Source organism: Coenobita brevimanus, chromosome 33 (genome assembly GCF_032717465.1).
Source record: "Coenobita brevimanus isolate Jiangsu-jjx chromosome 33, ASM3271746v2, whole genome shotgun sequence".
In the NCBI taxonomy this organism is placed as follows: Eukaryota; Metazoa; Arthropoda; class Malacostraca; order Decapoda; family Coenobitidae; genus Coenobita; species Coenobita brevimanus.
The window spans coordinates 44,953,701-44,981,107 of NC_136986.1; the positions used below are offsets into that span (position 1 = coordinate 44,953,701).

The 27,407-nt window shown below is 40.1% G+C and overlaps 1 protein-coding gene across 5 annotated transcripts in view; it reads right to left on the bottom strand.

Moving 5' to 3' along the window:
* LOC145395920 (uncharacterized) overlaps nt 1-22,441 on the bottom strand; it is a 72,525-nt gene extending 50,084 nt beyond the window's left edge. For all 5 annotated transcript variants that reach the window (XM_080269451.1, XM_080269450.1, XM_080269449.1 and 2 more), the window contains exons 1-5: nt 22,373-22,441; nt 21,205-21,293; nt 20,075-20,752; nt 18,480-18,710; nt 17,907-17,987 (exon numbers count right to left, since the gene is read on the bottom strand). In XM_080269451.1, the coding sequence (XP_080125577.1) occupies nt 17,907-17,987; nt 18,480-18,710; nt 20,075-20,752; nt 21,205-21,285 (1,071 nt within the window). In that variant the 5' untranslated portion in view covers nt 21,286-21,293; nt 22,373-22,441. The remainder of the gene's footprint in view (nt 1-17,906; nt 17,988-18,479; nt 18,711-20,074; nt 20,753-21,204; nt 21,294-22,372) is intronic.
* Nucleotides 22,442-27,407: the final 4,966 nt, after the last annotated feature.

Consider the following 27,407-nt stretch of genomic DNA (forward strand, 5'->3'; position numbering starts at 1 on the left):
ATATATAATGCCACAGTGAGAGAGAGTGCAATGTCTGTACAACAGGGAGGACAACTTGCATTCCATGTGTGCTTGTGAGGTGATTCATCAAACCAGGCACAAGCTGTCTGGACACACAGGTGCGTGTAAGCAAACGGTAGAACCCCTCTGAGCAAAGCAATTATCACATGGGACAAGATTTTGTGACAGCACCTAAGCGTTACAGAGGACTTCTGTCATAATCTGTGAAGTTCCCTCTAATTTCACCTCAATGGAACATCTAGGATTCATCTCATCCCCAAAACCCTGTTTGCCATGCGGCCCTGTTAATATACAAAACTATCCCACCTGTTATTGTATCCACAGACTACATCTGTATTCTTCACTCTCTGGCTATAGCCTTCCTTGGAATCTGACTACATATACACTGCTCATATATAAGTGCTCTATCATATATGTAACATGGAACACATTATCCATAATTCAGTAACAACTGTATGTGTTAAATGGAACACAGTGTCTCCATTTCTCCTTTCACAGCAATTTCAATTCAGACTTCATTGGTTCATCAGGTGGATCCCAATCTTATCCCCATAACCCATCCACTTCCTACGAAAAGGCATGTAGGTCCCCCCTTAGAAGCGATATTCATGCTCTGGGTTGGGAGGCCCTCAGGCAATACTTCTTTGGCTAATAGTTGCCAATGTGTACTCATATACCACAAAGGTTAACTTTCCAGGTAAAGAAATATACAATCTACTCTCTTATCCACTGACTAAAGACATAAAAAGCCTGTATGTATATGTTTTGCTCTTCAGTCGTTCCTTTTACTACCCCATTTCCTTCACTAATGTTACACCAGTTACGACTGTCACATCCTATTCCTCGTCCTTTCAGTCCCTTCTGTTCCTATCCCATTTCAGTCACTTATGTTCCTACGGTTATAAATATCACATCCTTTTTCTCTTGCCCTCTCACTCACTCCTCTTCTTCCTATCCCACCTACACATATGTTAGTGTAATTATAAATGTTAACCTACTTCTCCTGCCCTTCCAGTCACTCCTCTTCCTATCCCACCTCCCTCACTGATGTCGCTAAGGTTACAAACGACATCATATTTTTCCTGTCTATTCCATCACTCCTCTCCAATCCCTTCTCCTCTGAATCCTCTTAATAGCATGTCCTCTGCCATATCACAAGCCCTTCTATACAGCCTTCAGTGACTATGTTCAAAATGTGATGTGGATGGTTATTGGATGGGGACTTGAAGGGACTAATATTCACAGCAGCGGCTATTAATATATGCTGTCGAGTATTGTTTCTTCCTAGACCATTCTTTCTGTTTTTAAATTACAGTATGAAATTCATCCGTATGCCTAAGAAAGTCATTTTTTCTCCCTTTTCATACCTATCAAATAATCTATAGTCTGACACCTTGCTGAATGGTATATTTACACCGACTACAACCAACAGATCAGACATCAACCTACCCCTAAGAAATTCATTCAGGTGCAGTTCTATCAGGCTCTGGTGTAGTTCAACCAAATGCTTAGACATGGCACACAAAAACAAATTAAAATTCATCGTTACCTGTTCAGTAATTACCCTAGATAAGAGACAGAGAAAAATTATCAAGCCTGGTACTTTATACATACAAATAATATACTCCATCATAACTATACAGCAGACACACACACACACACACACACACACACAATGTTTTCCCTATGCAAGGCTCCTTCAGTACTGGTCAACATTTGTCAGTAAAATATACTGTAAAAGCAATTATTCCTGTGGTACGAAACCCAACACACTTCCCCCATAACGGCAAACGTAACCACGCCCAGTCATGTAAAAAACAAAGGATCTATCTATCTATCTATTGCCAGATGCCTTAATCCCTTATACAGGGTGGCCACAAACAAATCACCTCCACGTCACCCCCCCCCAACCCGCCATTTCACTGCCCCGCTCCCAATTCACACTCCCCTCTCTCATATACCAAAACGAATGACGATAACCTATTTAAGGCAGTACAGTTGGGGATCAGAATAATATTTCCCCATAAATCATATATCAAAGTGCAAGACTGACTAACACTCAATCCACAAAAAGATCTGCAAAGTCCCTGGTGATAAGTGATAACAACTGGAAGAATATTAGTGCACACACAGCAAGGTAAGTAAAAATTCACTTAAAGTTTAACAATCTTTATTATGCACGTTTGTACACTGTTCCATTAAGACTTGGTTTCTTGGCCAAGTTAGAGCAGAGCACCACAGACACAAAGAAATAGCTAAAAAAGGTTCAAACGAAACATTTCAATATTCAGGCTTAATAGCACGCAACTTGGAAACATTTAAGGTAATGCCAAAAGAACAGGGCAAATTTCCAAAGCAAATGTTACCCAACAGACACCGCAAGCACTTGCTGTGATTTCTCATAACAATATTTTCATTCAAAATTAATTATTGTTGATCATTATGTTAGGCCTAAAGTATTTTCATAAACATTATGCTTGGCTTCCGAGTTATATAGGATGACCGTCTGTACAACTGGTATGGTCAGTGAGGGCAAGCATATCGCTGCTTTCGTGTATGCATACGACGGTGCTCCCATAGGGAACTATTGTCCTTGGTTCGGTACGGGCAATAAGGACAAGCATAGGGCCTTTCACCAGTGTGAGTGCGTATGTGCTTTTTTAAGTCATACAAGTCGCGACTGATGCGTCCACAATGAGGACATGAATGCTTGGGACTCTTGCTGACTGTCCTAACCACCGAAGGGAGTGGCCGTCTGGGGTTGACTCTGATGTCACTCTCATGGACCACCTAGAACAAGACAAACTAGGTTACCCAAACACTACATCCTAAACAACCCACCTAACCTTCGGCCCACTCACATCACTCGACAATGAAAATTCTAGACCTGTACTGTACCACCTGATGTAACCACCAAAGCATCACAATTGCCTCAACAACCCACCAAACTTTCAAGTCTCACTCACTCAGTACTGAAATATCTGAACTTGTGGTTACTGTCTAGTCTGAATCTATAACCAAAGCATCATCATTTCTATCTCAACACCATATTCCAGTTATGGCTCCAGGTTACAAAGAGCTGCTCCGATAAGCCGGCTTCTCAATTTTGAAAAGATGCATCCTTACATTTGCGGAAACCATTCTGAAGAATAACAAGCGCACTGGCTAATACCAATAATACCTGTCTAGAGCAAAAGTTATCTGCCAATTCATAGCATCAGCAACAGCACACCACTCATCACGAACAAATATTACATTACGCTTCCCCAAATTAAGGTATCTGGAAAGCTCGGTAACTGCCAAAAAATGTTCAGTGCTGTCTAGTTTACAAGAAACTCAAAATGAGCCGCAGTAAAATTCTTTAAAATGCTAAAAGTTAAAAGATGTCATCAGTTAAATACTTTTGTAGTGCAGGTTTGGGGTCAGTTCATGACAGGGAAGTCACCATAGAAGGAAGAGGAATGTCTTTCCTAATCCCCCCCCCCCCTTCTTTCCCTCCTCCAGTCTCTTCTTCCTTCCTTTCTTGTCTCATCTATCCCTTATTCTTTTCCTCCCCTCTGCATATCTTATATATATAAGTAAGTGAAAATTAGTTTTTCCCTTTCAACAGTTTTCATCTCTCCATGCTTGCCGACAAGAAACAACCACGATAAAATGAACAAAGATGGTGTTTGCACATCAAGATATATTTCTTATGTAGTTTCTCTTGGTAAGTGGCTAAAGCACTGTCCCTTTTCTGACGGCTTTTGCTGACATGTTTAAGGCTTTATTGAAACTCAGCACTCTTTAACTTCATTTCCTTCCTGATGTTAATTAGTGGTCCCTGTGTGGGATCAACTTTTGGATCCTTCAACTAACAGCATACAACTGAACCTACTAAACCACAGCAGGTAAACAGTATGCAAACATGACTCAAGATATTCATACCATCACAACTTAACACCAACAATATCCACCTATCAATTAATAACCACAAGACAAAATCATGGATGCAGTGGCAATCTGCAAATCACCACACTGCCCGGTCCACAGCTATCAGCCTGCCATTCCCCCAACTCATTACCCTCATTTCATACACTCTCACCCTGTCCCTGTATCTCATATTCTGTCTTCCCTTCCCCTCTCCCCCCACCACATAACTCACACACACTCTTCTAGTCACAAACATAAAGCAAAACGTATATTGGTACAGGTAATATATTACTGAGAAATTCTATACTCACTGAATACACACACCAAGATACAACTCTTTCACTCCCTGAGATTCATCTGGAATACGGTATTTCAAAACTGTTCCTGCTATCACACAACAGTTCAACTCAGATTCCCTGGTGAGAGGGATAACCAGCCTATGTGAGAGTTTTCTGCCAACTATGTCTCTCAATTTTGCCAGCAGTTGCCATAACTTAATAAAATCAACATTTCTAGACAAAAAGGCTTTCTTCTAGGAACCATCAGGCAATTTTATTCCATCACGGTGAATCTCTGATGGATGAAGGGTTGATATATTTAGTGAGTCCAAACATCTATCTATACAGCCAAGAAATTACTCCATGAGGGGGTGACATGCAAAAAATGGCCTCCATGTGACCATTCTCCTCCATCATGCTGTCCTTCCTCAAATTCACATCATCCTCATTTACACATGGTACCTCTCCATCCCATCCTCAGTCTCCTCTTCCCCCTCCACTAACTCACATACACCCTCTTAATCACTCTCTCACTCTCCATACTCTCCACTTGGCCAAAGCATCTCATGGTACTTCTAACTCCTTCCGGCACATCCACACTAACAAATAGTAAACCATAGCAGCAAGAATAAAATGATCACAACAAATGAGGCTATCAACCAATGTGATTTAAGAACTGCAGGCAATGCTTACATGGAGCCAGCTGCCCTACTGTAACTTTCCACTTTTTATTGTCATAAATAAAAGTGTGTTCAAAGTATAGTTACAGTACAGTAAAAGAAATATAAATAAATAAATCTATATCTATCTATCTATATATAAAATGTACTTTACAGAAAGTAAAAAACAGACATAAGAACATGAGAAAGACTATGAACGAGCCATCTCCTCCGAATTTTCTTATTACATCTCATCCGAATTTTCTTATAACATCCACACATTTTAGTAAGATAAAGTGTGTTCTGGCTCTGGAGGGACTGCTAAAAATACTATATTAACTGTAATCCCTAGTTCACTTGAATGTGAAGCAAGTGGCCTGTGAGCTGAAGTTGCCCTAACCACTGTCCTCCTTCCAGGGGACAGGGAGAATGTTCAGGGATGTCTGTAAACCCAGTCAGTGGGGCTGGGTGGCTACTACCAGTGTCCCAACATCTACACCATCTACATGCATACTTATTTTCCAAACATGACAGAGAAGTGTAAAAAACTGAACTTAAGTTCCTCACTTCATTTTAACAATAACTTCGCTTATTATTTTTGTTAAGCAATTATATCCAATTTACAAGAGCTCTTGCTAACATCACACAAATTTATTCAACTTAACCCATTATCTTCCACAGCCCTTATATATATATATATATATATATATATATATATATATATATATATATATATAAAAAAGCCCTGCACCTCTTCTTTCAGAAATATAAACACAAAAAACTATGTCTGGGAGGTAAACAGAAAAAATATTTAACTCAAGTTTGAAGTTCACACAGTCATAGAAATTGCAACTTGATCAGTTTGAAACATACACACCTTTTTCTTTAGTGTGTGTTGCTTAACGTAAGTGTAACTGCAATATGCATTTTAAGCACAAACTTTGGCTAAGGAAATGGACAATAGGCACCTGACCTCTCATACATCCATTTTCTACGACGACAACATGATGGAGAAATATTGTTATAGCAGTCTCTATTTCCCGTGCCACAGAAAGTTGTATTTTATTTCTTATTTCGAAACAAGGTGTGTTTTGACAATATCAGTGGGTTTACTATCATGAATTCAAGCAAATCAAGGATTGCTCATTTCTTTGCAGATCATCGGGGGACACAACACTGGGCTTTTCTGTTAAATCATTCCACTCCTTGAGGTGCAATAAATCATACTGAAGAACAGCCAGTACCTGATAAAACAGATACAACTGAAACAACACAAGTTCCTCCAAGTGTTGATGAACTAACTGATGAAGAAGGCATAGATGACACCATAGACGACGATTACACAGATCCTTCCTTCTTACCACCAGATGTTAGTGGTACAGTTGAACTGCATAAGTATGAGGAAAACACTAATGGAGAAGCTTCAGATACTGAGCGAGCAACACCTCCAAAAAAGTCAAAACATAAAAAAATCATAGCGTTACAGGGAAGAAACAAGATCCAACTTGCCATCAACTCAAAAATCCTACAAATGGAGCAAGCAGCAGAGAGAAGGGGGGAACTGAAGCTGAAACTGAGAAGAGTAATGGTAATGTACAGCTGTTTGAACTTTTTGTTGCTGAAGAATTACTGGAAATGACAGCTGATAAGCCAGAGCTATATTCAGCTAAAAAAAAAATGAACACAGATTTAGCCTTACATCTTACTGCCTGAGGAACTTGGGAATATTACTATTTTCTGGCTATCACAAGTTACCAAGTGAACAGCATTACTGGTGTATGGATGAAGATGTAGATACAGCTATTGTAGGGTATACCAAGCCAAGAAACAGGTTTACAGAAATCAAGAGATTTTGCAATTACAGTAATGAGAATGCCTCACAGAACAAGAAAGACAAAGCATTCAAACTGGGGCCAGTAATAGAGTACCTAAATGAGAAATTCAAAGCATTTGGAATATTTTCAACAGAACTGACAAGCAAATTGTGAGGTATTATGGAAAGCATGGCCTGAAGCAATTTCTACGAGGTAACCCAATTCGTTTTGGTTTCAAACAGTGGATTTTGTGCTGTGGAAGTACAGATACTGCTATCAAATGAATCGTTACCAAGGCATGGAGAACAAGAAGAGAGAATGCACATTCGAGGAAACCCTTGGGGGTAAGGTTGTTCTGGATATGATTCAGCACTTGGATATTCACAGTGATCATGAAGTTTACATGGATAACTTCTTCACCAGTTAAAAGCTGCTAGCTTACATGAAAGATCTAGGTATCCGAGACACTGGAACAACACATGCCAATAGTACTGCTAAGTGCCCACTACACAAGGACAGATATATGAAAGATTACGTGATGTGTATGATTACAGATTTGATGAGAGAAATGAGGTTCTATTTGTAAACTGGCATGACAACAGCATGTTTACGATTGGTAGTAATCATCAGTCCATAACTCTAATTTGTTCTGCTAAATGCTGGTGCAACAAGGAGAAAAAGGTACTATATATCACAGCAGCCAAATCTCATTGCCAAATATAACAACTACATGGGAGAGGTTGACCACCTTGACTGGTTGATCCACATGTACCACACTGGTGTCAGAGGCAAAAAGTGGTGCTTCAACTTGTTCACAAACTGCATTGACACTGCTGCAGTGAATACCTGGATAATCAGCACTCTCCTGCCAGCTACTCAAACACCACTTTTGGAGTTCAAGCATTCCATTGCCAGGTATTACCTACACATTTCCTCATCATCAACGCCAAAGCATGCAGGACGAATGAAGAAGGTGCGCGGGAGAGTACTTCCTGATGTAAGCTATGATACTGAAGGACACCACCTTGAGAGAGAGCAAGTGAGGGAAAGCAAAGAAAATGTGCACAATGTAAGAAAAAAGCGAGCAAGCAGTGTGTAAAATGCAACGTTGGACTTCATACGGGAGAATGTAGGCGAGTATGGCATATCAAATTAATGACAGGAAGGACATTCTAGATGGGTGATAATGTGAAATATTCTGCATAACAATGTCAATAAAAGCATGTAGGTTTTGATTTGTATAAATTCATTCATACTATTATTATGAGAAAGGGATAAATTAGTTTCCCTTGAGGACTGAAAATGTTATAAAAGAAAGGTATTCTATTTTGGATGAAAAATTCTACTGTTTTATGCCTCCATGTATACTCTTTCAGGTGCCCGTGGTCCTAAAAAAAGGACCAATTTTTTTTGTTGCATCATAAATTGACTAATAATGATAATTTTTTAGCTTTAAATGTCAGAATGTATTAGATGCAATAAAAATAACTTGTTAACGAGGATATTTTATTTCATTTTTTTTTAATCTGGGCATTCATGGGTTGACTCATTAGCTCCCACGGTCCCTTTTCGGGGACTACGGTTTTTTTTTTATACATAACAAAGACAGAAATTGCTCTGATAATTATTTAGATATGTCATAAGAAACATTAAACAGAATAAAATTATCTGATGACAGCTAGAATAAAGTGAAAAATTTCATCAAACTTAGAGGGTTAATGAAGGCCATTATTACACCCTTATCAGTTCAGCAGGTACCTCCTATGCCGAATAAACCCAATGGAGATCCTGAGAATGACATAACAGACCTCATTACATTTATGGGAATAACTCTGCTTTACCAGGGGGACCTTCTCATTCACTGTGATGAATGGATAAGTTAAGTGGGAGGGAGATGAAGGACAGAGCTGGGATTCTTCTCATCTCTTTAACATTACAGGTTTTGTGTAGCCGGAAATGTTAGGGAAATTAAAGACTTCAAGCATTCTCCAGAGTCTCCCTCCCATCCAACACATCTCAGTCTGTGATACAAGCTTTCTCCCAAGTCTCCCTCCCACCCAACATATCTCAGTCTGTGATACAAGCTTTTTCCTGCATCTCCTTTCCACCCAATATATCTTACTCTGGGATACAAGCTTTCTCCCGAGTCTCCTTTCCACCCAACGTACTGTACTTTAGTCTGAGATACAAGCTTTCTTCTGTGTCTCCCTCCCACCCGACATACCTTAATCAGGGGTACAAGCTTTCTCCTGTGTCTCTTTTCCACCCAACATACCTCATTAGTCTGTGATACAAGCTTCCTTCTGCATCTCCCTCCCACCCAACACAGCTTACTCATTCTGTACTTGCCACCACCAGGTAAGTTCAAACAGGCTGGGGTAGACCTGCAGTGAAGGACTTAATGGCTTCTCTTTTCACTCCTCCACCACTAGACATCTCTCCAAAGCCAAATAAAACTGCCCGGTGGTGGCACGAAATAAAGATCATCACTGTAGCATAACCCCCTCAATCCCCAAACATATCTTTATTTTAGTTTTGCCACCTCCTGACACCTTTACTACACTTGGACAGCCTTAAAACTGGAGGGTTAGATAAAGCCTTCATTAACCCAGAGAAAACAAGAGATCTGCCCCAAGTTATATAATGTGACCTGGAGGTGACACGCATAGAACTAAAAATACATCCGCAGATTGGAGGTGTTAATGGTGTATTAAGGCGTGGTTAAGACAAGCTAACGTCGGTTCCAATGGTGTCGGTCGAGGTGGGATTTGATGCTACTACTGGTGGTGGCTCGGTAGTCACAGTGAGGGCAGCTGTACGGTTTCTCCCCAGTGTGAGTCCGAATGTGTTTCTTGAGGTCGTAGCTGTCTCGACTGACGTGGCCACAATAAGGACATGTGAGCCTCAGGAACTTGCCACCATCACTTGGGGCTGGTGGTGGTACCCTACTGCCACCCACACCGCCATCGTGGTACGCCTAGAATGAGACAAGGCACGTTACCACCACCTTCCAACATCCACGCACCCCAACTATATTTTCCAACATATAAATTTCTCCTCCACCAGCCACGCACCAAGTTATAATTTTCAAGACTAAATTTCTTCTTCAGTAGAGCATGTTACCACTCTCGACCATAAGCAGCGCACCTAATTACTCCTTCCAAGACTACATTTCTTGGTTTTTCTTCCCTAGTAGACTATATTGCCACCCTCTTCCAATAACCCCACACCCAAATACACTTCCAGGATACAAATTTCTCCACCATTTGCCATACTCCCAGTTTTAATCTCCAAGATTTTTCTTCTCTAGCAGAGCACGTTACTTCTCTCTTCCAACAGCCAAGCACCGGTTACTTTCCAATATTTAAGATTCCTCTCAAGTACTGCAGAGCGTATTACAGTACTGCCCTTTCATTAGCTACATGCCTAATTATGCTTCCCAGTTACCAGTAATTTTCTTTGCCAGTACAATACACCACCACCCTCTTGCATTAGTCACGTCCCCAACTTTACTTTTATATGTTTCTCTAGTGTCATTAGTTCTTGCCTAATCATACTTTTCAAGATAAAATTTCTTCTTCAGCCACGGTTCTATCTTGCTGAGTTTCTACCTTTAGGCTTAATATTTATGTTTCTTCTTTAGGAGCTTTTCTGTCATAGAGTTGGTAGACCTTATATTTGATTTTCTTCTTCAGTAGACAAGTTTCTGTTCAGCTGAGTAGTTAGACCTAATATTTATATATCTTCTTCAGTGGCCAAAAGTCTATCTTGCTGAGGTGTTATGCCTGCTGTCCTTTCTCTACATGGTGCCGTTTGATATGGGACTTGAGATGGGAGCAATGGTTGGCCCGGTACGGACAGTAGGGGCAGTGAAAGGGCCTCTCGCCAGTGTGGATGCGCACATGTGTCACCAGATTGAATTTCTTGATGAAGGCCTTGCCACAGAAAGGGCACACATGACCCAGCCCCGGCCCTGGCCCAGGCCACTCAGGCCAAGGGGGCGTGGCTCCGACTTCCTCTGACTCTCGGCCACGCCCCTAGAAGAGAAGAAGCCTCTCAGCATCATAGCTCACCTCCGCACCTTCCACCTCACCACTTCACTATACCTCCACCCTGGCTTCCTGACCCACAACACTGAGCATCAACTTAACATCAACTTGGCAGAATCATGTGCACTATTGTATAACTTGTCTGGGCTTACGATCACAACCTTTTCACTTCATATTCATGTTATATATAATTACACTTCTTTGTATCCAAGTTGAAGAATCCATTCCAAGTGTAATAAAATCCTTTTGTTACAAACAATATCGAGTAACGTATATGTAATGTAACCTTGCTATCCTTAATAAATAATACTGTACAGAACAAACCTAATTTTTTTTCCAGTGTTAAGCATATAATATTATACAGTTTATACAATTCAACAGTTTCCTTCAGTTAGTTTCATACTGTTAGAGTATTAATGTTTCCTTTAAAAAAAAAATTTGCATATTGCCTTTAAAAAAATGTAGCATTTTCCTTAAAACTTGCCATAAAATACATACAGTATCTCAAAATAAAAAAACATAAAATACAGAAGTGTACTGAATTATTACTACTATTAATATGACAACGAATCAGTCCCCTTTTAGGACTAAGACTCGGAATTCAAAACCCCTTTTAAGAAATTACAAATCACCCAATATTATAATTCTCATGAAGTGGAAAATATGGCTCATGTGCTAAGTGGCTCTGGAAATTGCCTTACATCTGTTCCTCAGTGGTTTATTTCATACATTATGCCTCTATATCCTCTTGTATGTTATTAATGCAAAGTATGTCAATGCTGAAACTAAATAATATCACAGGAGAAACTGTCAAGGTGTAATATGCTAAATAAATGCCAAAAAAATGTGCTCCAAAGCTTCCTATGCCACCTAGTTATGAAAGGGCCTTGGGTATGTGGGTTTTCTTCAAGGTGGTATAAAAACCTTCCAAGCACCTCTTAGCAATCTATTTCGTATATTACATCTTAAAATACCCTTCTAGGATAATTATGTAGTTTAAATACTGATATGGTCTGCATCAATACCACGAAGATTCAGAGATACAGTAAAAGTCCTCCAATCCGGCCACCAATAATCCGAAAATCACCCATATTTGTCAAGGCAAAATTTTTCTAATATTGTTTTTTTTTCTAAGGATTTATCTGGGTTGGATTTGCCCTTGGATTTGGATGTACCTGCCTGCACCTATTCATCTACGCTTCTATGCATCTCTGGTGAGTAAAACAATAACCCATATCATTTTAAGTGTTTATTTAATGATCATGTACATATTTCTAATGTCTTCACAGGGCCCTCCCAATAGTCTTTAACCAATAGTCCGAAAGGCCCTCGGTTCCCTGCGATTCAAATTACAGGACTTTTACTGTCTAATGCTCAAAATAAATGCTTAAGTAAGAGCTGTTAAATAGTCCGAAAGGCCCTCAGTTCCCTGCCATTCAAATTACAGGACTTTTACTGTATAATGCTCAAAATAAATGCTTAAGTAAGAGCTGTTATGAATTCTCCAGAGCCGCTTAATTATGAGCCAAGTTCAATAAGTGACTTAATTATTTCAGGACACTTCTGATGACTGGTGTAGGGCAAAGCGAGCCAGCTAGGGGACGGAGTGTGTCTGTGGCCAACGACTTACCTTTGATGGGGACTCTCCAGCTGGACACATGCACACTCACACTCACTGATTGGACTGGATTAATGCACATACCAATAGTAACACCTACAAAGTCTGACTGTATGGTACTTTGTCATGTCCTGTTCCCTGGCTTATCCTAAACCGTACTTAACACGAATTAATGCTTCGCGAATTGCAGAAAACAAATTTGATGCGCAAATTAATGAAACTCTAATACTTTTCAGTTTACGAACCAACAAATCGTGGCTCTACTTAAATCTTCATGAAAACTTAGCACTCTTAATAGTACTTGGCACTTTAAAGGATGCAGAAAAATCAGTGCTACTCAGTTTAAATCAACAGATCCTACTTTAAATTTAACTGAATTTAGTGTTTTTCAATTTTCAATCAATTCTTGGTGATGCACACTACAGTAACAGGGCCACTGTACTGAAAGCAAGATATTTTGCAAGTGAAGGTGAACCAATGTAGGGTATTTCTGACACGTAAATGCCTTTAAATGGCAAAACTTTGAGTTACATGATAAATAAAATGCTGTGGTTCCAGTAATGTCAGTAAGGTTGTATGTTAATTGCCACAGCCTCTCTAATTTCACATCAACTACTGTATGTTACTTTAGCTCTTTCAACTCCTTCACTCTATGACATACATTAAAGCTTATCTTAGTACCACATGACTATGAAAAAAAATTACAGTTTTGATAATGCGGCTTTGAATTAACCTTTAATTTAATTCTCACTAATCTCAAATTCCTTTTTTCCATCTGAAGAGAATCCACATCCAAATTACAACTAAACCAATCCAATCAGTGAGTTGACACAAATTCCACTAAGTTCTTCAACACAAAACTAACATACATTTTGACTAACAATTACATCACTACATTTAGCTGGCTCACTTTTAAACACAATTGTCAGGAATGTACACACTTGTTTGTATATCTGTCCCAATTTTAACTTACTGACTTTTCATCTATGCAAACTATTAGGCAATTATTAATGTTAACGTATGCACACTGCTGACAAAATCCTTACAGCTACATAATATTTGGTGCTTCCATGTGCAGGTATATATATATTTACTTATCTTGGTCTACCTTGGAATCTCTCTTGCTTTAGTTCACTGATAAACAGCAATGACAACAAACACATCATCATAACCACCTCCATCATCGATTATCCATCCTAATCACCATCATCATCTTAACCACCACCATCAATCATCATAACCACCACCACTACCATCATCATCATCACCACCACCACCATCTATCATCACCATCTCACCAACATCATGCCCACCATCACCATCATCATAATCACCAACTCACTCAATCCAATGATAATTTATTTCATTCTTGCTATCTCAAGATGCCTTCATAAACCACAGGATAAAATTTCAGAAATGGAAGTCAGATAGAGCCTTCATTAACCCTTTAACTATTGTAATTCAGAAATGGAAGTCAGATAGAGCCTTCATTAACCCTTTAACTATTGTAAGTCTATCTTTAAGCTGAATAAAACTGTCTGGTGGCAGCAGGAACAAGAAAAAATACATCACTGGATTGAAAAGGTTAATTATCAACATTATTCCCCCTACGTGTCATCAAGTGGGTTGGTGGAGGGTTAGTGCCCCTTCCTGTAAAACAAATAACTCAAGAGTCAAATGGCCACCCCTAACGGGAGTATGGCATCAGGCAATAGATAGATGGACAGATTCCAACTCTAATTCCTGCCTAAGAGACTGAGTGAGACAGGATCCAGACACAATGAAGGTGAAAGCACAGTGATACAGCCACATAATTTTTCACCTAACCCTTGAAATACTGGCTCCACCTTACAGGCAAAGCCATCAGATTTTTTTTTTTTTTTTTAAAGTCTCCATTACTGATGTACTATCGTTCAAAAAAATATCCTTCCGTGAACGCAGGATTCAACAACAAGCAGAGCAACTCCAACAGTGTCAGTATTCCATATTTCATCGTCCATTGTGTCAAAACAAGTCAGGTCACAGTAAGGATACTGTTTTAAGTGATAGTTCTTCACATACACCAGACAGACAATCAAAACAGCACAAAGCCATCACCATCATTCTGACCCAAATTCGGCACTGGAGCTGCCTGGTTACACAAACGACCTTCAATCACCTCCCTATTCCCCAAAAAGGAGGCAGTGGACTCTGTGAAAACTGCAACTTCAGCCTGAAGTCAACCATGTTCACATCCAGATGAGCCTGGGGTTGCAACTACCACTACCACACCACTACTAGTAACCCAATTTTCCATTATTTCAAAGAGCTAAGCATGAGCCAGAAAAGGAACCCAAGAAACAGAAGTTATAAACAAGTGGCTGGCGAACTGGGCCAAATATTTATTCACTCAACACAGTGGATAAAATGTGAGGGGATATATTGTACACAGAGAAAGGATAAAGTTCTTTTTCACCTCACCATTTTCGACTTCATAAATCAGTAACAATGAACAGTACAGCCTTAGATTCCTGATTTCACCCCACAAGTTATTTCACAAGCACCAATGCAGCTCAGTCACTTGCAAATCCCCCTGCAAACTTCATCTTCTTAGTTCTATAATCATTCAGTTACTGAACTCAACCTCCTCAACTTCACAGCTGTGCCTGTTCTCAATTGTAGCATTTTCTGGCAGAGCAAGACAATATATAAAACTAAATATTTGCAGTAGACAAACTCACAATTGTTGCAGAACTAAGAATAATTTTTTAGGCTGTGCAACAAATTAAACATGAAATTTTCTGAAGCTGTTTCAATACACCATTCCCTCCACTAAGACAGGTGTCATATTTACAGGGTCTGGCTGCCATCACATAAATATCAATCTCTCGCCCAAGACAGGCATCATACAGTATTTACTTCACTCTAGTTGCCAGCGTATTTACAGTCTGCTTATGAAGGATCTCCCAGGCAAGGCATTAACCCCTCCAGGACAAGACCGTGACGTATTTCATTTTTACATTTACAGCCAGTGAGATCTTTACAGTGAAGTTGGAAAGAGATCATTTCTCATCCTTTCACTGCAAGCGGGTCCTCAAAGTTCATTCAAATTGTTAAAAAAAGGCAAGAATAAATTATAAAAGCCCAAAATGAACACAGTATACACTCTTGACCAGACAAGCTGGTGTTGCTCTCATCAGTCTGGTGTCCTGCGATGGAGGCAAAACTCCAAGACAATATTCAACAGCTTCAAGTGAATCAAATCAAACTAACCTCAGTCAACAGAGCTTCACACTAAGAACCAGATTTCCTTTAAAACCCACAAAATGCAACATGAACCACAGCAAGAGTTCTCACATGTCAACCTAATAAATAACAAAGCATGGCATGTTATCTTGTCCTGCACATGGAAACATTAACCTGAGGCAACAAATGGCTTCATTATGGCACTTTTACCCTGTGATGATACTTTACTCACACCTTCCCTCACTTTATTAAATTACACAATGAAGCAGTGACACAAGAGTATCTGGGCACAATTCACAATCAAAATAACTTGTTTAGCACTGAAAAACATATCAGGGTTATTTCTGGTGGCCACAGTGAAAGTGTGGGGTGTGCATCAGGCGAGCCACATCATCGTCACAGGGTTGAGGCACAGATGTATGTAAATTATAAGTCCACAACACATTCCTGCATTGCTTTAACCACCCTGGCTGGTGACGGTGACATGATAAACCGCAGCACAGTGGTCCTACTCTGATACTGAGATCTCTAACCCCCTCTTTCGGTTCAGTTGATGGCCAAGTGTTATCACACTCGAGGGTTAATTTGATTAGTAACAAAGGAAAACTCATTAGTAACTCATACCCAAGGTTCACTAAATTACAAGCAACCATGACTAAGTATTCAAGCTGTGGGAGTGGCCTAGTTCCACCAGGTGAAAACAAACCATTTAGGCCTACTGTATAATGGCTCCTAACTCTCCTAGCCTTAATATTTAAGTGGAAAGGCCTCACCTAGATACTACTGTATATTCTAAACACCTCCAAGCCATTTCCTTTATGTTTTAGCTAATACTAGAACTTCCCTTCTGCCATTATGTCTGCTCAATCTTTAAATGGAGGATGAGGTAAAAAAAGGTAGTGGAATGTATGGAAGACAATGAGAAAGGCAGGTGCAGAAAAGTTTTTGGTTGCAAAAACAGGGAGGAGAATAAGGCTGAGTGGAAGGATAATGAGAAGCAAAATAATATGAAGGACACTGTTAGAAAAGAGGAAGGTAGAGAAAGGATCACAGTTACAAGTAGGAGGAGGACACTACGGCAGGGAGGAAGGCTAGGGAGAAGCAAAAGGTGAAAGATATAATTAAGAGCAGACATACTCCCTGAGTTTCCTCTGAGTCTTAACACTGACTGCAGTCCATAACCTAAGTCATCTATTCACAACAGCATGAAACTTTTACTCAGCCAAGAGAAATTTCATTCTGCCATGTAAAACCCAATCTTAAATACCTATGCTCCTGTTATGGATGGAATTACACTACCCTGAATAGCTGCACTGCTGCTTGGGATGGAATTACATCCTCTACACAGGCTGAAATCAGCTTAGAGCTGAGCAGTCCAGGCAATGATAACTTCATTGAGGCTACTACTTCAACATAATTCATCACCTAATCTCAACTTCAATCCTTTCTAAATGAAAAATTTACCTTTAATCACAAACGAACATAAACTACTGGGGACGTAAAAGTGACAGTGGCAACAATGGTCATGTGTTAAGTGCAGGTTCCAATCCCTCAAAGGGTGGCTAAAAGTTTTCCTATCATGTAAAGCCATCAGGTGTGTAGGTCAGTTAATTAACCTTGCTGGTATGTGCTCCTGATTGGTATTCTAGCCTCAGCACTCTACATTTCTAATGGTAATATATGATTAGCTGCTTCCAGAACTAATTCAACCAGTTTTAGGTATGCTATTCTTTCATGACTGAGTCTTATTCAGATTCAAAAATGGCTGTCTTGTATTCTAATCTAACAATGTCATGCTTTTTGTTCAGGAATCCTTTCACTGGGACTGGCCATGACACAACTGTTTTCTCCGGACTGGAAGCTAAACTAAGTGCCCAAACTAGCTAATTACCTTCATGACAGTTGATGGAAGCTGTTGGAAAAATTGAAATTTGAGATATGCAATTAAGATTTGTAACATGTAAGTCTCTGCTTGGACTATATCCTGTAGTCATCTAGAAGAAGGATTACTGAGTGACTGTACTTGTGGCTGAATGTTTCCTGCCTATGAGTGATGACTGTAGGTGGTTCCCAAGCTTTCTGCCACACTTCACTCATGAAAGTACATTCCAGGGTCCATGGTGGCCATCCATCTACTACCTACTATTCATCCAATGATAATTAGAAACCCTTTCTCTACTATCCATCACACCCTAGTTCAATACATGAATGTGTTGCTGGGAAATATATCAATACTTAATGTTATTGTAAAGATATGATATCAGGACACTGTGCCATGATAGTGCCAAGCCACCTGATGCCTCAGAACTGAATGTGTAGGGAACACTCACCATCTGTGGCTGGCGGGAGCTGTCGCTGGTGAAGCCTTCCATAGGAAAGCTCCCATCACCCTCCCACAAGGAAACAGAGTTCTGCCGGACACAAAACTATTATTACAATCCACCTTCTCCACTGAAACAGCAATCCTGTACAGCCACTCAAACCTCTGACAACAATTTTTATGAGTTCTGGTATATATATCTGCATATCTGTCCCTACCAATGGATATATACATCAATCAATAGCATTAACCAGAAAGTTTATCCTAAGCTGACCAGAATCACTAGATGCCATGAATAAAACATGACATTCCAAGGCTCAATTCATTACTGCCTCCCTATGTAATACTACAAGCAGCTTTGGAGACCTCTTCCTTGGCAAATTATTCTGTGCATTAAATCTCAATATTCTCTTTTATGCTACTGATACTGCTAACATTAAAATAATTACAAAAGTGAATGTTGTCATGCAAAACAAACTACTAAAGAAACATAACAAAGCCTCTTATCCAAAACATGACCCTAAGTTTTGACATTCCCCCACCCTCTAGTCCCTCTCGCCACAATATAACGAGAGCAACGTACCCCTTGTAGCCCTGATGACCCTGGTATGGCCTGCGCAACCAGATCTTCCATGGACTGGGGTTGTGAGCTGAGCAACTGCGGGTCAAAGCCGGGTCCTCCTCCCTGATTACTCTGGGAGTCACCCTCGCCCATGCCCTCAAAATGTTGCTGCTCAAAGATTTCTTTTGTCTCCGTCACCTCCTCCTCCAGTTCTTGGGGTTCTGCTTTGACTCCAGGCTCATCTAAAATAACCTGTAACAGAGAGATGACAGTGTTCAATCGTAAATCATTGGTACTATATCAATCATCATCCAGACCTCTTTTCCCATTGAAGGACAGGGTGAGGCAGGTTCCAAACAGTAAGAAAAACTGATAAATGGAGAACTATAGTAAAACCAGAAAATGATGAGCTCTGAGGTGGGGCAGGTAAGAAAAGCACATATGCCAAACATTTAAACCTTCAACTTTATATTGTCGAATGTAAAGATATTAACAACTTCATATTAGCTTGAAATACCCTACATATATTATAAAAAAAAATTCATAGTAATTTATTTTCTTTATAAGAATATAAACAATGACTCTATACAACATGTGACAGCGTTGTTTAGACCACACCGCCACATTTCCGGTGATCCACGTGATTGGGTCAGTCACGGCCACTCACCTACCATCCGCCATAGCTTGTATTTTTATACTATAATGGTCGATAATAGCCTTAATGGAAGCAAAAAGACTAAAAGTAACAAAAGTACGGTAGCATATTTTTGGTGGAGTTATCCCATTCAAAATATTATAGAAAACGTTGGAAACCGGGTGGTTTTGTTTTGGTAAAGATGTGGCAGAGCTGTACTTAATCCCCCTCTCCACCCCAGAGCTCTTCATATTCTGGTTTGACTTTAGCAGAAGTCTGCCAAATTAAAGGAGCTACACACTCACTCACTCACCATTCAAACCCCACAAACCTGAATTAACCTTACTGGCTTTACCATCCACACTTACACACTTTATATTATCAATCAGAAGTGCACTTAGAAAACTACTGTACATCGTAATTTTCATCACGATACTGTGTAGAAGTGTTTATTAGTGGTTCTGCTTGTCTTGAATGGGGGGTGGTGTGAGCTGGAGAGATGGCAGCCTAATGATTAGCTTTCAGGATTTGCAGTGGTATTCTATGTGGCACTGGAGATTTGATAAAACTTCTTAGTAATTCATTCACATTACACCTTAAAAATCCTATTCTTTTCATTAATGCAAAGAATGCTGATAATAAAACAATATGAACTGTATGAAAGAGAATGTGAAGGTGTAAAATGAAAATAAACTGCTAAGGGAGAGGTACTGTGAAGCCTGCTGTGCCGCTGGTAACTCTTTGCACCTGATGACAAGATTAAATGATTCAGTGTCATTACCTCCACACAATTTTCACGAACACTGGCTACTTCTTTTAGTGAGGAGGCAAATGGGGGAAATACCTAACACCTCTAACTGGAAAACATGTCTTTGAAGCTAAATACAAATGTCTGAAGATAGAATAAAATACAAGACCTCATGGGACTACCTAGAGTAAAATACTCAAAGCACATGGCTACAGTGTGGTGTGGATGACTCACCTCAGGTACTGGCTGCTGCTGGGACTGACTAGATGTCTGCTCACTAGTACGGTGTAATGACTCTTGTGCATTGGGTACGCCGGGGGGCTCGCTGCCCTCCGTCTGGGGTTGACTACACTCCTCCGACACGGACTCAGATGCACTGCCGCCGGAGGGTGCCGGGGAGATGGCGGGTGGCGCGACTCTGGCCGCCGCCGAGGGGGTGGGTAATGAGGCACTGGTGGACTGTCTTTGGGAGGGCTGGGGGGCCGCCGGGTGCTCTCGGGGCTCGCGGTGGATGTGCTGGTTCTGCGGCGAGTGGTGACGCGCATCCTCCTCGCGGGTTTTTCTCCTCTTGGACACGGGACTATCTTCTCTACTAATATGACTTCTTTTATTTTCTTTAACATCTTTTGAAGGAGCTTCATCAGGTACTGCTAGGCCTTTGATCATAAGGCATTCGGCCGCCTTAATAAGACCGGCCAATTCGTTCTGAAGAACATTAACTTCACCTACATACATATAATTCAATAAAGCTTCCAGTTCTTGACTTCTAATGTCTTTTAACACTATAATAGGATGCTTACAGTTTGTCCTTTCAAACATTTGTTCAAAGTAATCACTACATGTTGATAACACCAGTTTGTGGACTGGGTAGAACTTTCCATCACAGGCTATAGTCACATCACAATAGGATTCCTGAAAATAAAACCTATTATTAGTACCGTCCTAACACACTATCAGTTATACTACTTTATATACAGTACAACACATGAATTGTTTGTGGCACTGTTACTGAGTGGGGTTTTCTTGGTGTGTTCCCTTACTGGAGCGCTACATACACATTGTTTATTTCATACACGAATATAAAAAACTGTGTGGCTTCATTATTAATAAAACAAAATTGACCTGGCCTATACCACACCTGTCTGTTTTTTCACCATGCTAATATAAAAAATTGTGTAGTTTCATTATTAGTAAAACAAAATTGACCTAACCTATATCATTATACCATCACCAGCTGTCACTGTTATCCCCCTCAGGGTCAAACCAGCAGTAGTGTGCTGTTCCACCTAATGCCAGTGTGTGTGTGACTGGAGCCTGAATTAATTATTATATTAAGCACGCTACAAAATATATACAGTACTGACCTTGCTCCGTATAGTGGAGAGGACGTGGAAGAAGGTACTGCGGTGGTTGTTCCACTTGAGTGATAGCAAACCACTCGCCATGGTGCTGTCTGAAATGCAAATGGTCAAAGATACTTAAGCTGTTCACAATATTAGCATACCACTGTTTTTCCCACCTCAGCAATTCAACAAATTCATTTAAATGATACTATTCAACATCATCATCACTGCATTGGTTAGACTGGACTACCAATCATTTAATTTATGAGAGACTAAGTTGGATTCACTAAGGATGGATTGGATATGGCTGGATAAAGGCACAAATCCATTCACCTCTCATTCTCTCCCTCCCTCTCACCAGCTTCTTGGTCAGCTTGCCATTGTTGAGGGTCAGCTGGGTCAGTTGGAAGGTCAACCCCAAAACCTTCTCCTTGGCCCTGTACTCTCTCTCTCTGATCATCTTCTGGGCCTGCATCAGGGCCTCCACTACAACATACAGTTCTACTTATGGTTATGGTTTCCCTGTTACAGCCAATGATCTTACCAACACTGCCCAATTTTTATAATAGTTGATTATTCTGGGATATGTTAAAATTATCATACTTAAAAATGGACTGCTTTCCAATGAAGGTGATGGGCTAAACAGGGAAACGGGTGGGTCTTTGTCACCCTGCCCTAATTCTTCCCCCCTCATTTTTCCCCCCTTCCCTGGGTAAATACTGGGTTGAAGAACGACATAATAAAATAAGGTATAATAAACAAGAGGGCAGAGTGAGAGGGGATGATGGAGTGTCAATGTGAGGCGGGATGAGAAGGAGCGGCGACAACAAAGACACTCCACCAACCCAAGCCACCCCACGCCACCCATCCCTTCATCCCCACCCCACCCCGCCTTGTCACCCCCTACATCCACCACACCCCCGTCCCTACGCCCACACCCACCACACACCCCCACGCCCACCACAGGGGCAGCAAGAGGGCATCACAAGTGTCAATAACGTCAAAATGGCTTATGACGCGGGAACTGAGCAATTCCGCGCAGTCGCAGTCACACCCGACGCCACTGCCACCCTAAGTTTTCACCTCACTTACACCTTTATTTCCCCTTCCCTAATATTCTACCTGCCCTCAAAACTACCACTGGGTGACTAGGTACGTCTGAAAATAAATAAGCGGTGATTTCACTTACATTTGTGGTTGGTTTAGCTACAAAACTGTGGGAGCCAGCATCCCCCTCCCATCACACCACAAAGCAAACATGGCGTCTCTGCTTCTTATTGTCCGATTGCTCGTACTTCTTAATATATCCCAATTATAAGCCAAAATTCACTAAAAACTCACCAAATAGTTTGACAATAAGCAATAAAACATGATAAATAGCCTAATTCATGCTTGAAAAGACATGCTAAACCAGCAAGTTCATCAAATATCAAGCAAGAACGTTGTTACTACACATCCTGTTAAGCGAATTCGCAAACATGGTTGAGTGGCTTCCTCTCACCTCTTCACTTTCAGTTTCATTTTGTCTTCGCTGAAGTAGTATTTGCTTATGATCCCAAGGCTGCTTTATCACTGGCTTGTACTAAGCTTAAATAAATTTCTTGGTTGTGATGAAGCATATGGAAAAAAGTAATGGTAGAGGGGATTGAGGGGAATGCCTTCAATTTACTTCATGGGCTTGTGACAAGAGTAATGTTAGATCACTATGAGAAGCTTCCTTATTAATTATAGCATAGTGAAATATAGTTTCCGATTCCTTAGGTATAAATGAAGAACGATACCTAACGCTTTAAATTTTGCGTTTTCAGTGCCAAGTCTTATTGAAAACGGTACCAGTGCAATGCCAACCAATTCAGTTTGGTGTGTAGATGTATCGCGGTGTTACTTTCCTCTTTATAACGAAAGAATGAAGGCTGCGGTTCTGATTTTCAAGCCATCTTAACATTTCAATACAATGCCATCTTTTGCAGTTTACCCTTACTGCTGCTAGACTAATTTTTCCACATTAGAGGATCCACTTGGTCGTTGTGGAGTTAATAAAGGCTGTCCTCCATTTTAACAAGTCTCCCCTTCCCCATTCAGAATAATATTGTAGCTGGTGGAGAACATAAAACAAAAAAGACAATATTCTGAATTTCCTCACAGTCATTTATTCCCACCACATCCCCCACCAACCTGTTTGTTTATGTCCATGCCAGGAGGATTAAACAAAAAAATAAAAATTACTTGGGAAGTTCCTTTATTTTTGTGTTCATTCATGCCATATAAACAAAATACCTGTACTGTAATGAGAGTAGAAAATAGAATCAGGAAATTGTAACTGTATGTGGCTATAAATCTTAATATAACTTCCATCAGCTTAACCAGTGTAATTCCTTAATAACAAAAAATATAAATGATAGGGTGACAACATTCTTCTTCCACTCTGCTAGGTGCATTCTCCAGTGATATGGGGATGGTTTGGTTAGGTTTCCCAATGTCTATCTTGTATCATTTATTTACATCTTACTCCCACTGCCACATCCATGCCCACACCAGCAGACCAGGCCATCCCCACAACACAAAAGATAACATCAGGCAGGGTTGTAATGGAGTGCTGTTTATTAACATCCCTGTGTTCCTTGTCCATCACTGAGGATAAAGTACAGTAATAAGGACAGATGGAACATTACATAGTGTTCTTCTCCCTATGTGTCAAGTGGGGTTGGTGGAGGATTAGCGCCCCTCCCTGTAAAACAATTAACTCTTAGCTCTTGGCCACCCCATTTGGGATACGTGGCGTCTGGCAATGAATGAATGAATGAATATTTAACCTCTTAACTCCAATGGCAGCTTTATTACTGTTTTTCTTTTGGGGGAGGCTTTTATTCAGCGTGATTGGGTTTTCAGATGGGAGAAGTTTGAAATACAGTAGCCAGAATTAATCTTTTCACTACCAGAGGGATGAGAAGGAGGAGACCATAGATGAGATGGAGGGATGGCATGGAAAGATATGAGGGAGGGGGTGTGTGAGTTGGAGGAAGAGGGCAGCCAAAAGGGAAAGGACTGAGTGACATGGAGGTGATTTGTTTGTGGCCACCTCTTATGGGATTAAAGCATCTGGCAACAAATAGAGATAGATTGACAACTAGAGATCCGTCATAGGCTGAGTAAACTTATCTACAGCTGGTTTGTTTTAATCTGACAAAGATCCCTGACTCCTTTCCACTCATCTGATGGCACGTTCTAGCACACTGGAGGGCTAATTTGATCAGTAACCAAGAAGACTCATTCCTACCTCATAACTCCATGCAACCACATCTCAGTATTCAGGTTTTGGAAGCAGCCATATTCCCTCAAATGAAAATAGACTGACTATAACAGTAACAAAAATAAAAAACTTTATATAACATGCCATTGGACTGAAGAGGTTAAAAAAGGAAGTCTGTACATTGCTGCTCTATAGTGTGAGGTCAAGAATAAATCACGGTCTTGATGTCACCTACTGATCACAACCTTTTACAATGTGTGAATCTCCAGCAAGGGTATCTGTACATTAATTTTGCAAGCAGTCGTAAAGGAGCAGTGAGGAGAGTAGATTGGCTGTTCTGATGAACCTATGTACTGTATATGTAGCTGCTCAAGATCAATCCATTATATTAAGTGCACCAGCTAATCACATTTTTTTTTACATGTAAGCCTCCAGTACATTTGTTTATGCCTTTATAAGCACTGAGGTGGGTAGATTGCTTGCTCTGATGAACCAGTGTATATGTAACGGCACTAGAGAGTCAAGAGCAAATCACTGTAGTTATATTTATGTCACCTATTAATCACAATCTTTTTTGGTGGGTGTGCCCTCAGTATGTGTTTGTCTATGTTAATTTTACGAGCAGCCCTGAAGGGGCAGTGGGGACAGTGGAACGGTTTCTCCCCAGTGTGAGTCAGGAGGTGGCGGCTGATGTTGTACTTTTTGAGGGAGGTGTAGCTGCAGTAGTTACATGTGAATGGCCGCACCCCCTCACCCAGCGTGTCGTCGTCAGTCTTAATCCATGATGGCCTCAAGCAAAACTGTGGAAAGAAAAATCTAAATTACTTATTGAATTATATTCCATATTTATTGCAGTCTTAGTTCAAGTCTATGGAAAAAAATGTAGCACAGAACCTACTATTAAACCTAACAGTACTGTATATAAGTACCATATTCAAGGCAGCAGCAGGGTAATGGAAAGCAAAGAAAAAAAATGACTGTGGGAAAACAAATTCACAGCATGCCCAGTGAAACAGGCCACACACTATCACTCACCATTCAAGCCCCTGGAATCCTGACTCCATCTCATAGACACATCTTCCACATGTAGCTTCATAATTACCAGAGTCAATCCTACACCTGTCATATTAAAAAAGGACTGCCAGACCCATGTCACACACTCCTCCATATGTTATACTTCACATCTTAATGGGTAAGGAATAACCACCTCAAGAACTGCAACTTCTTATATACATGTAGCATAACACCAACCTACCTAGAACAGAGCTTTCATAAATGCATCCACAGTCCAACCTAATGAGTCCTTCATATCATTCTTGGGTCCATTTACATTACAACAGCCAGCCATTCAATGAAAAGCTGTGGTTCTGCCGCTCTGAAGCTCAAATACAAAATACACACAATACCTGAAAAGCCTTTATTTTGTATGGAATAGCCATAAAAATAATAACATAACATAATAATAATGTTTAATCATAATGTGCATTTCTAACAATGAAACAATTAACTAATATTAATATGAATTCTCATCAGTTATGACAGTGAGAATGCTAGTGGCTTTAAATATTTTAGAAGTTTGTATTTTTCACTTCTCTGTATACAAAAAACAAAACCCAGAATTACAAGAACTTGTAAAAAAAAAAAGAACTAAATAAACATGATCATTAAAGATATACATTCTCAAGTAATAATAATTAACTCCTGCACCCTGATGACATATTTTTTTCTTCATTCTTGTTACTACCAGAGGCTTTTATTCAGCTTAGAAAAGACTCTTTAAAATGGAGGGGTACAGTATTGTCTTCTTTATCACCTTTATTGTCAGAAGACAACTCCATTTTCTGTCCATAGTCAGACACCTTAATCCTGGAAGGGCTGGATGCAAATAAATTGCCTCCATACCACCCTGTCCTTCACCATCTGGTTGCACTTTCTCCACCTCAACTCCCTCCTCTCTCACATGCATTCACCCCATCCCTCCATCTCATTACTGGTCTCTCCCTACAAGTCTCCCTCTTTCACCTTACTTGCATACACTCTTCTATTCAATCTCTCAATTTCCATTCTGTCTACATGGTCAAGCTATCTCAGAGTACTTCTAATGCTTTCCAGTACAATCACACAAAAACACCACAACACTCCCTCACTTGTCTGTCTCTCTGTGTAACTCCACATGCTCTCCTACGCTAAGTAAAATCCTTTGGCAGCAGCAAGGGAAAAAATACATCATTGAACAGAAGGGGTTAAAAACTTGACGGTACTGTGGTATACTCAACTTAATTTCCTGAATAATGAACAGTAAAAAAAAAAAAAAAAAATCACTCTACTGGCATTACTGTAAGATTAACATTGTCCCTGATGTCAGCATTAACTGTATCAGTGCAGTACAGTATCTCATCTGACCAGCTTTCAATACTGTATCATGATTTGTATACTGAAACACACCATTATTATAACCTGTACATATCACAAACTCTACTAAAATATACTGTATATATATTTCAGGCTTAGCACTGATGCCCATTGATGCCCCGTTCATTAAAACAAGAACAAAGAAAACCAGACTAGTTTGATGGCACAGTAAATCATACCCTAACAACGTTCCAATCAATCCACCATCCAGTCCTTTATTGTATTAGCAGGAGCATAGGGACCTTGGCTCTTCTTTCCATACATTTCATATAAAAGTGACCAGTCCTCTCCTCTGAGTGGACTTGTACCCAGTTTGCTTCAGTATTCCCTCAAAATTAAATCCATGTCAAAATGTTGGCTGTAATGTTCCCTCAACCTGTCCTTGTTTCACAGTGCCAAGCCTAGTTCAAGTGATAAGCAAATTTCAGTAGGTAGGTATAAGTCTTTCAATGTCCTCTCAGCAAACAAAACATTTTAAGCATTCAGGAGTGCTATAAATCTTGAAATAAACACAAAATTTTAATATGCAATTCTTCCAATGCCCTCTCAAGTAAAACATTTC